The sequence below is a fragment of the Ammodytes marinus genome (assembly GCF_949987685.1).
Source record: "Ammodytes marinus genome assembly, chromosome: 8".
NCBI classification, from domain to species: domain Eukaryota; kingdom Metazoa; phylum Chordata; class Actinopteri; order Uranoscopiformes; family Ammodytidae; genus Ammodytes; species Ammodytes marinus.
The window spans coordinates 18,788,573-18,800,770 of NC_137212.1; the positions used below are offsets into that span (position 1 = coordinate 18,788,573).

At 42.2% G+C, this 12,198-nt stretch overlaps 1 protein-coding gene across 1 annotated transcript in view; it reads left to right on the top strand.

Moving 5' to 3' along the window:
- The window catches only part of LOC307254860 (disintegrin and metalloproteinase domain-containing protein 10), a 35,983-nt gene that overhangs the window by 11,212 nt on the left and 12,573 nt on the right, over positions 1–12,198 (top strand). Inside the window, exons 7-9 of the mRNA XM_080033395.1 lie at positions 1,013–1,105; positions 1,394–1,562; positions 7,871–8,034. Coding sequence (XP_079889521.1) covers positions 1,013–1,105; positions 1,394–1,562; positions 7,871–8,034 — 426 coding nt within the window. The remainder of the gene's footprint in view (positions 1–1,012; positions 1,106–1,393; positions 1,563–7,870; positions 8,035–12,198) is intronic.

The following is a 12,198-nucleotide window of genomic DNA, read 5'->3' on the forward strand; positions in this document are numbered from 1 at the left end:
CTGGTTTGGTGCCAGTGTATATAGGCAAACAGCTGTTGTCCATCACTGCTGACCTGGTTTCAGTGTCTCATACTTCACAGGTGTCAATATTTACATAAATGGATGTCCGTCCTTGCTGTTTAGAATCAGACCGTTGCATGTGACTGATGTGCACGTGCATCTCTGAATGTGTGGCTAGCTATGCCAACCACACTGAAAAGAACGCCAACACTGAAAAAAACATCCTGTTTACATGTAACAGCAAACAAGACCATCAGTGCAAAAAATGCTATTTTATATAGTTTTTCTCAATGCCTTTGTAATGGGTACGCTCAACCAGGAACTACAGCTGGCGTAGTAAAAACACACTTTTGTCCAAAGGGGGTGCAAGAATGAACACAAACTGAAAGTTCCTCAAAGCACCTTTAAATATGTTGTACTCAAATTTAAAATGACAAATGCTTAGAAATACTGCTGTGTGGTTGGCAAAAACTTCTGGCAGTACTCCAGAGCCAACTTCTACGGTGCTCAACACATTTCAATGTCAGAAAACAAATGCAAAAAATCACAAATATATGAGGAAAAAGCAACCAAATAGAAAATAATAAGAATTTAAAAAACACGGCATGGTAATGGTACCAACAGTATAATCCTTTCAATGAGTGTATGTTAAGTTGTTAAGAGACAATTCTAGTTATCTAGTTATTTACCTTTCAGCTATGTCACCTATAGCATTTTACTGCACATATTGAAATACATGAACATGTGACAAAGAAATCATTGAATTTGAATCTTGAACATACAGAAATATTTGCAAATACAGGCAATGCAACCAAATATAGAAATTGTCCGGTCGGTAAGTGACAAATGAGCCAGGGCATCATCATCAGTTCAAATAAATTTCAATTTAATTGGGTTTGTGGGTTAGTAGTTGCTTGTGTTTTCAAGTTGCAGTGTGTTAAGGGCCAAAAGAGCAAAAGCCGGAGATATTATCGAATATGTTCTAACACAAATGTATGTATCTTTTTCTCAGGTTGCCTCTTACATGCGAGCTGTGAATGATATCTTTGACAAGGTGGACTTTGACGGCATCAAGTTGATCAACTTTGAAGTAAACTCCCTCAGAGTAAGATTCTTCTGCACGCCAATAACGATAAGACTGTCCACAAGTTATTAGAGTGATGCACTGCAGGTGCGAGTCTCTGATTAAGTCCATACAACCAGTAATCCTGGCTTTCTCGCATTTAATACTCATAACATTTTTGAGATAAGATGATTTCGGAAAGAGCCTTTGATGGAGAAGGTTATCTTGACTCTCAGCCCCAAACTGACTAAGAATATACTTATACTGAAGGTCAAGTGAACTCCTTCACTGATATTTGATTGAACAGTGTGTCTGCCTGTCTATCTCCAGGTGATGACAGAGGATGATAAAAAGGATCCTCTGAACCCTCGGTACATTGGGCCTGAGAAGCTGTTGAGTCTGTACTCTGAGAACAACTGGGGCAACTTGTGTCTGTCTTATCTGCTCACTGACAGAGACTTCAGCGGGGTGCTGGGACTCGCCTGGGACGGCAAGGCCGGTGAGTCAGACTCACAAATCCAGAAACACATGCACTAACACAAATTATCCATATCTATGGATAATTTTTTTTTCAAACAAGACTGCATTATGCAGCCAAAGTTGTTCAAAAGCAAATTTAGAATATTTTTGTTAGATGCCATGGTGTCTGGGGTTCGACAACGCCATATAGTTTAAATATCATAGAGCTTTAATTTGCTGGAACAAGCTGATATAGAGTACGTAGTATGGTCGCACATTATGGAATAAGATCATTTTTTAACAATCTTAAAGTAGGGCGGGGGGGGGGGGGGGGTATGTATGTTGGTGAGTTCAATGGTGGACCAGCATTCACTCTGCGGAGAATGTTGGACCTAACGCGCCCCACACACATCCTGCGTCTACCTCTGGAGCGCGTCGCGTTACCTTACTGCTGCCTCTCTCGGACTTTTCTCGGACACACATGCAACGTCTCAGCAGCTGCTGCTGCAGCGCTGCTTCTAAAAGCCCTATCTTTCTACATAGAGTTTTCATAGATAATTCCCATTAAAAATGAAGTTCTTTCATGTCATCTATGATGCATATGATTTATATTGAGTCTGGACAGTAATCCGTGCGCCCCATTGCCATTTTTTTTCTTTTTTTTTGCCATATTTTCGCTTGTTGGAAGTTTTATTTTGAAGGGGACACACAAGGAAATGGTGAAACTACAGCGAAAGCTGCCAGTATGAAGTCAATATGACTCTCAGCAGAGTATTTCAAAAATCACTTTACTGATTTATACGGGAGAGAGAGAGGGGGGTGTGGTCGGGGAAGAAGAAGGCCGTAGACACAGATAGAGCAACGGAAAACTGTTGCGCTCATCATGATCTTTTTTATTTCTTCACTATATTGGATCTCTATATGTGTCATTTATCCAAGAATGAAATGCCAGAACTAATTGAAAATTAGGTTTTAAATCCCTCGGATTTTGATTGCACAATTAAATCGTGAAATAAAGGGATTATTCGCGTATACGACTGAGGGATGTTTTATTTTGAAATAAACACACCGGGTAAACGTGTAACTAGAGTGAATGCTGCTGGTATGACTGTCAGCAGAGTATTTCTCTATCAGTTAAAGCACAGAGACGCGAGAGAGACGCGCTGCTCTCAGAAAAAAATAGGCGAGCCTCCTGAGGTGAAGGGGAGCGTCGCTGCAGACGTGCCTCCGACGCGCCTCAGCAGTGCGTCTGAGGTTGGATGTGTGCTCGCTCTACGTTGATTTCACAGTCTGTGACAAAAAGTCAGACGCAGACGCGAGGTAGACGCGCAGTAGAGGTAGGATGTGTGGGGCGCGTTACTTGATGCCAGCTTTTGTCAAAATAACTTACCTTATATTGAACTAAACCCATGTTGAAGCGACAACATGCAACAGATACGAGTCTGTCCACCTTAAAAAGAAAGAAAAGAAAAGGATCTTGGAAATTGGGAAAAAAAATCCTGGTGTCCCTCCATTTGTGAACCCTGCGTGAATCTCTGTTGACCAATGAAATCGCAGCTCCTGCTTTGGCTCCCAGGATTCCCTAGCCTTCACACATACAACACTCCCACATACACTCACAGCTTCCAGATCAGCGTGAATTATTTGAACCATAAAGAAGGTGAATCAAGGGTGATGGATTGTTGGATGTCATACATAGAGTCATCTTGAAATTAGCTGCAAATAAAGTGAAACTTGAACATTTGGCCTGCAGCAAAAAGTGGCACAGTTGCGAAAAAGTGCATTACCAAGGTTAGGAGTTACAATAATTTGAATTATGGTCAACTTTTTCGTGTTTTCAATTACGGATATGGATTATAATTAAATTCAATGTCACTGAAACCCATAATGCTATGTTATTAAACCTGATATTAACATTTTACGAGAGCTGATGGTCTAATAAAACATACAAAATATGCTTAAAGATTAAGATGTTGAATGAAAACTGTACATATACAAAAAACACAAGCTTCCTGCCCTAATTATGCAAATTAACTACAACACAACAAAAACAACCACAACAATAATATGACTTTTCCTAACATCCCTCAGTTCTGCTGACAGACTCTGTTGTGGTAGGAGGGTCTTCCTGTTTGTTTCTATGACATTGTCTCATGCGTGGCATTTGATTGGTCAAACAGAGGGGCGTGAGAGCAGACCACCCCAAGGACATGTGATTAGGGAGCACTGAACCTCTGACACACACACTTCCCAGACGTATTAGTGAGGATTGTCGACTGCATTCCACAGCATGATCGCCATAGCAACATCTCACATGAGATGCACACACACACACACGCATACACACACACACACACACACACACACACACACACACACACACACACACACACACACACACACACACACACACACATTGTGAATTCATGCAGTGACATTGTCGTGACTTTTTGGTCTCATGTCTCAAAGACTGAGCAGACTATTGAAAGTAGGTAACTCTTGAACCGATGAAACGGTTATGCTCAAGCTCAGTATCTCCATAACCCACTTCCACCAGTTTATAACCTTTCTTGGGTAATAAAAGGTCATTAACCAGGGGCCCATAAACTCAAAGACCCCGATGCCATTACAGCTCCAGCAGACAAACACACATGCTCTGGCACAGCCCCATGGATCCCTTGGGACTTCACCTTTAACCTCTCTGGTGTGTGTGTGTGTGTGTGTGTGTGTGTGTGTGTGTGTGTGTGTGTGTGTGTGTGTGTGTGTGTGTGTGTGTGTGTGTGTGTGTAGGGGGGTTGGGGGGGTCCATACGCGGAGGATAGGGGGTTGGGGCCTAAACGCCTTGTGCCACATGAGCTTTCTCACCAGCAGCTTGCCTTCTTCTCCTGAGACTAAGTGTGGAACTCACTCATAAAGAATAAAATAACAGTTTGTCTTTTAAATGTTGACTTTCGATTAACCTTTTACCTTTCACTGTTCTGCCCATGGGAGGCCACTGCTGTCTTTCACTCAAAAAGTGAAAGTTTCATATATTCTAGATTCTTACAACAAAGTGAAATATGTCAGGCCTTTCTTTTATTATCATTTGATGATTACGGCTTACAGCTCATGGGGTACAAAACAATCCAGCATCTTAAAATATTAGAATAACATAAAACCAATCAAAAAATGTTGACCTAATGAAAAGCATACTGTAGATTAATTTCACTTCATGTGTACTGAATCAAGAATACAGGAAAGTTTCACTTTTTGAATTCAATTACAGAATTTTTAGGTGCACCTGTAGATGTTTGAATGGATTAGACTCGTTTCTTTTCGGTGATTGTAGTGCTTTCAAAAAACAGAACTCCTGCCTGATGCCTGATGTTGCCCACTATGCAACATGACCATAGACAGTGCGGTCTTATTTTTGAAAGTGTTGGTCTTGTAGTAGCTGATGATGTAGCCTCAAGATGTTGGCCCCAAGCAGAGATGAGAAGTGGGCTGCAGAGCTATAACCTTTGGTATTCTTCATACATTTTATGATTTGTAGTCTTCAGCCTCAACTGACATTGACTCAAGATACATCTTTTCAATTCATCAGACATTATTGTAGTGTGCAAGTTTGTAAGGTTTTGCTTTTTATGAATAGAATCTGGATAACTGTGTATGTGATCCGGTGGTTTCAGCTTCCTGAATGTAGTTTGTTAATACTCATGGATGTGTTGAAAACTGCAGACCAGATCATGCACCAGAACATCTACACTTGAAAACACTGACACACACATACTCTGTTGGCATACAAACGTAGCTTTTCTCTTAAGTATAGGTGTCCATAATGACAGTGTGAAGTGGTGGAGGAAAGCCAATCCCCAAGCTGTCCATTGTGAACTTTCAATAGACTTTGATGCATAATAAGTTTAACATACTTTTTTTTAAATACTCTTAAGCACCTGGTTCAGATCTTACCATTAAGTTGTAGAATGATTTGTTGGGTCACATTGGTCTCACAATATGGTGGTAGGTGAATAAAAATCCTAATAAAAAAATTCTCCATTGAACTCTGGAGAGGAAGAGAATGGTGACAGGAAAGTCACATGCAGCTACATCACTTACAGTACTGTTGCTGGACTTCCGGGAAGGGATTTTCTGAGAACTCTGGCGTGTGTTATTAGAATTGCTCGCTGTGTCCGTCTTTGTTGTTAAAGGTGGTTTTAGGACACTTGGGCTCCCCCCGTGTGTTTGTCCAAGGAAGGACACTTCCTTTATATTGTTTGTTTGTTCATATTAAACTGTGTGGAAAAGAGAGAGAGAGCATGTGTGTGTGTGTGTGTGTGTGTGTGTGTGTGTGTGTGTGTGTGTGTGTGTGTGTGTGTGTGTGTGTGTGTGTGTGTGTGTGTGTGTGTGTGTGTGTGTGTGCGTGTGCGCGTGTGTGTGTGCGTGCGTGTGTGTGTGTGTGTGTGTGTGTCTGACCAGACATGTGATTAAGTGGCTATTACTGCGCGTTTGTTTCTTAGTATGGGCGCTACTGTGCAGGTGCCTGTTTCCATGCCTGACGTGCGATGTATCTGAAAGATTGTTAGTTACTGCAAACTGTGTTTGTCCAGCAAGCTAATAATAGGAGTCTTTCTGTGGCGAAGACGCGAGGGAGGAGGGGGACGAGATCGCAGCCCCTCTCTGGTCGCGCTGCCAAAACCCACAGAGCAGGCCACCAAAACAGGCTCTTTCTAGGAAACACAGCTCCTTGAATAGCCCACCAGGGGGGCCATTTCAGGTCAAAATCGGGGGGAATACTGGAGAAATTCAAGCAGAATCCTTGATAAACATTGCTGGGGGATTCTTGCCTGGCAGCTTTTGGATAAGAAACCGCTCTTTTTTCACTTTTAGCCGTGTGGAGTACAGTTAATATAGGCAAATGTCACATTTTCCTTTAGATTTTCAATTAAAGTTTAAAAATGCTTCTGATGTGATATCAAATACATATAGGTTAATGTTTTTTCAGTGGCAGCTTGCTTCAGCTGACATATGATGGTAGTGTAACCAACCTGCCTTTTGCTCCTACACCACCCCTCATTGTTTCTACAACAGAAGAGATAAGGGGCACTTTTGTTTTTGTTTTTCAACCTCTTGCTCTCCCTCACCATTCCCGGACGTCACACCATATGCCCGCACCTGGTTCCCACAGTCCTCAATGACATCGAGTGAACTCAGATTTCTCTGAAACGGTTAATATCTGAAACAGATGTGCACCTTGAGAGCCTCCCAAAATGCTGTTGCCAACCACATTGTGTAAGAGGTATTGCATAAAATGCATGTGACTGTAAAGGAAGAGCTGATATGTACAAACTGATCCCACCATGGGTACAGGGAACAAATGACGAAAGAGATACATGGAAATGACTCCCAGAGCAGGTGATTGAAAGACTTGCTGTTGGCTATACATGCTGGGATGATGGACATGAGAGAGCATTAGCAGAGATGGCTGTTAATGCACATAGGAAAAAGACTAATACATTAGTAAATGTAAAGGGATTAGATAACAGGTACAGGTTTAGTTTTGAGTTGATCTTTAGTCTGGCCAAGTGGAACAAAGTGTGAGATGTCAAGACTTTAAGAGATGGTTTTGTTTCGAACCTAAAACGAAGTCTAGAAGCGAAAGGACCTGACTGCTTTCCTCAAATCCAAGCGCAGTCTCTCTAAAGAGCCATATCATAGGTGCTCTGACCAATCGGATTGCTTTGTCTTAAACCTTTCCTCTAACAGCGGAAAGCTGATGTCACAACCAAGCCATCCATCCTTGTGAACGTAGTCAGCTGTTTGTATCTGTGGGAATGGCTTTCAGGGACATTACGTAAAACCAAAGGCACCAGACACCATTGGAGGACCAATGGTTTCACAGGCTTTGATGTGAAACTGGAAGAGCTCAGCACGTCTGTTGGTCTGTCCGTCCGTCTGCACCTCCACAACCCCGGGCCTCAGGGGTAGATAATGCTTCAGTTACAAAGCACTGTTGGTTCAAGGTATTTCCAGTAGCACACAAGGCCAGTTATGCAAGTATATTGAACTGTGAAGTAGGTATGTTTGAATTAGTTGTTCTCTTTTGGGCCAAGTGTGAGGCATCAACACAGTTAGTGCAGTTGGAATTATAGGCAATCATGATGACTTCACACACTGTCAACTTTTTCAAAAAACCTATGCATCTACCACCCTCTCGTCGTTACCAAAAAAATAACCCAGGCAGTGTGCATAAGACTCACACTTTTATATTATGAAATATTTACTTTTACTTTGCTCTACGTACTTGACCTTAGTAGGAGACCAAACCACCAAACACCATATTGACCCCCTCTGATGATGTCTTTATTTCAGGTAACTGGGGAGGGATATGTTCAACACAGACCACCATGAGTAATGGCCGGACCGCCACCCTGAACACAGGTCTGATCACAATTCAGAACTACGGAAGGTACATGCCTCCTCGACACACCCAGCTGACCCTCGCTCATGAGCTCGGCCACAGCCTGGGAGCACCGGTCAGTCACATACACTGAGTTTTCACAAATGACTAATTCTATATTTCTATATCTTCAACTCTTCAAAACTGCCTCAATCAAACCTAACAGTCATGATAACAGTGGACAGAGTACATTTTAAGGATACTAGCTTAGGTGATTACAGTACATGTGTCTACAATGTTTCCGTCATAATAAATATTAAAGGGTGTATTTAACTCTTCCCACCCTAAATCAACATTTTATATTCTTTCAGTTTTGTAGAATTCAGTTTAAATCGTGTGAATATGACGGACAGTAAAGATGATGTCAAATCCTGGAGCTGCTCCACAGACAGTGAATAATGGAACAACTCTGGGACACCTTTACAGCACCGGTGGTGAATTCATGGGAAATGACCACATTTTGAGACCTACATTCATATAATTTGGACATTATATTAAAAAAATACAACTAAAATACTTAAGCATGCAAAGACAATACACCAACTCCAACAATAACCTGGTGATATGATGGATTTCATTTTGATACTTAGATTTGAAGTTTAGGGAGACAGGTGTAGACAGTTTCATATACACAAATGTCCCAAATGAAATGAAAGTCTGTTTCGGGTTACATTTGCCCTTTAAATTACATCCATTAATAGCAATTTTAACATTGGTTAATATAACATAGCACAACAAGTAAGGACATTTTTGTTTGGTAGATTATTTCTTTGTTGTTCCAATGCTTCTTGGCAATAAGCTTATACCTTTGGAAAGCCTGTTAATTTCCTTTTCAAATGGAGCCACATTTGTGAGGAAAATACATTTTGGGATGAGCAGCAGAGTTGAGTATGTGGGTTGCGCCCATGAAAAATGTGCCAAATCTTCTATGCCAATGGGAAACAGCTTATTGTGACAGGAAGCATTGTTACAACAAAGAAATACCACCAAACACACATTACTTTGTGTGCTAAGTTTATAATTTACTAGTAGTAAAAGCATATTTTAAATGTGACAAACGGTTGTGTTTTGTGGATGTTTTGGGTGCTACTGCAGGACTATGGCTTGATCTGCTTTCTTCATAGCAAACATTTAATATTCCACAGCAGGATATTTGCAGGTCTAATTAATAACAATAACTATGGCTGCATGGCAAAGAGTTCCAGCTGAAGGATCCTCAGTGCAGCATGGTTAATATTAGTAGATTGTCTTACAAAACATGTCAAAAGGTCTGCTGTCTGCAATTACAACAGGAATTTCCCTCACAGTGCAGGTATGATAAGATAAATCCCTTAAAACACTAAGCACACACACACACACACAAGGGGTTTGGTGTAGTATTTCAGATTACTGTTAAACTTAACCAGTTTTACCCCCAACCCTTTTTGATACCCCAGTCACTTGAATTTCAAACACTTTCTAGTGTGTACTGAATGATAATTTCAACATGCCAAATCTATGTGGTTCAAAATATAGGCTATAGACCTACTTCATATATTTCCACAAGGAATCCATGGCTGTTGGCACTGCACCGGAACAAATTCTCTGTTAATGATTCACTTATGTGGGGTTTAGAGACCTTGGCCTTTATTGACTGGTTTGTTTTATAGAGACCCTTGGCTCGGCCCCAATGGATCATCTGAACTAGGAGAACAGGGGAATCTCGGATTGATTTCTCTTTCTCCTCACATTTTGTTTGGTTAATTCTCCTATGCAAGCTCTCAGAAGTACATTTACTCAAGAACTGCAATCAAGCACAATTTTGAGGTTCTCGTACTTTCATTCATACTTTCAGTCTCCTAAAGTTCAGGAGGAAATATTGCACATTTTACTCCTTTATATTTTTCTGAAAGCAACAGTTACTGTTAAATAAAACACATGATAAACGTATAAATTACAATGCATTAAAGGCATGCTCAGCGTTTATAATCCAGAACACTTTTTGTCTTTTTTTGTCACTTACTCACCATCCGCTACCTGTCCGTCAAATGTGCATGCTGAAAAAAAGTTGGGTGTTTAAACAAAGCCGTGGCCCTGTTAACGGCGATCTAAAAGCCTCACTCAGAGCCAGTATCCGAACGGTACGTTACTGATCGACGTTTTGGGGATGGCCTGGCCCGGGCCATTCGCCGAAAGTCGATCCCCGAAGTCTTTCTAAAAATATAAACAAACGTTCTCTGGAGATCGCTTACCCCACCTTACTTATGACCCCTTACAAAGAAGCAGTACATGTTTGGGGCCCATTGTAACATTTCAAATGTGTCTGTGTGTTGCTAGCTGTCCAATCAAAGTGGGATTTTCCCTCTTCTCAAGGCCCAAATGGGTCAAATTCAATATTTGGCACAAAACAAAACCGGAAGTTTGTTTATTGTCATCTCACGACCCCTCAGATTTATCCTGTGATCATTAGGAGGGGCTGGACCCCTAAGTTGGTTAACACTAGCCTCAACTACTGTATATAATTTTATAAAAGGTAGTTAAAACTGGCATCATCTTGAGAGGCTATAACAAACAAAGGCGTACACATTGATTCATTGATGTATTGGCAGTATGATAATACTTTATTTCAGTGTAACTGGGGACATTTGGGTGCAGAACCAGCACATATACTTTGCCTATGTAATACAGCTGCACTTTTATATGTATTTGCTTGTAATGATGTATTTATACATTGTGTTTGTGGCAATAGTATTTTTACTTAAGTAAAAGTTCTGAGTACTTTTCTCAACCAACCCCTCCACAGCATTTACCCACAAATGGCATGCAAGCTTCTCTCTCCATTTGTGATGGCTGTCAACACCTGCGACCTTTCTCCCACTGACCGTACTGTCAGCAGTGCTCCTCGGTTTCTTTTCAACCTTCCCTCTGATGTTCACACTTCCGCGGACCAAAGAGCAGATTAGTTCTGCTATGTTATGCCTCGTTTCCACCGAGTAGAGCGGGTCGGATCAGAGCGGCTCAGAGCGGGACAGCTCACTTTTAAGAATCTCGGTGTTGTTTCCACCGCGGACCCTACCCTTACTGGTGGGGCGGGGTTTAGGCTGGACTGCGATAGCCGCCGCCAGAATGTGGGTTAAACAATCGGGCTGTGGAACAACTGTGGTCAAGCCAGCGGTCTCTCGTTTTTGCTTGGTCAAACCAGCCGCTTCTTTATTTATTCCCCCCGTGTTGTTGTGAGCACAGAGACGGCTCGGTGCAAGTTGCAACTGATAGAGACAGTGAGAGAACAGCGCTGGCTGCGGCAGCTACGTGACATCGTAGCAGTGGGACACAGTGTAGCCAACTGATTCATTTAATGACGAGGAAAAACACCACACAATAAACAGTGCCGCGCTCACAAGCCAGCGATCTCTCGTTTTTGCTTGGTCAAACCAGCCGTTTCTTTATTTATTCCCCCCGTGTTGTTGTGAGCGTGAATTTACTAGCCTACTATCTATGGCGAAAACACACAGAGACGGCTCGGTGCAAGTTGCAACTGATATGCCTCGTTTCCACCGAGTAGAGCGGGTCGGGTCGGAGCGGTTCGGTCCGGGTAGTTTGGCTTTTCATTTGCCAAAAGTTGGGTAGGGTACGGTTTAAGCGCACCTAACCGCTCTGAGCCGCTCCCGATCTCAGTACTCCTCCGTAGGGGTACTAGCGGCCTGAAAGCGGGCCGAAAATGCATGAGAAGGCGGAGCTACACACTGCCGTCATTTGATTGGTCGAAAGAATCATTTCCGCCATGTGTAGGCCTAGATCTCGGCAAGAGTGAAGAGAGTCTTGTGTTTTGGCGAAAATGTGAGCACAGCTCTGTTTATTGTGTGGTGTTTTTCCTCGTCAATAAATTAATCAGTTGGTTACACTGTGTCCCATAGTCACGTAGCTGCTGCAGCCAGCACTGTTCGCTCACTGTCTCTATGAGTTGCGCCGAGCGGTCTCTGTGTGTTTACGCCATAGATAGTAGTAAAATACACGCTCACAACAACACGGGGGGAATACATAAAGAAGCGGCTGGTTTGAATCATCTCCGCCGTTTGTAGTCACCTCGGCTAGAGTGAAGAGAGTTTTGGCGAAAATGTGAGCGCGGCACTGTTTATTGTGTGGTGTTTTTCCTCGTCATTAAATGAATCAGTTGGCTACACTGTGTCCCACTGCTACGATGTCACGTAGCTGCCGCAGCCAGTGCTGTTCGCTCACTGTCTCTATCAGTTGCACCGAGCCG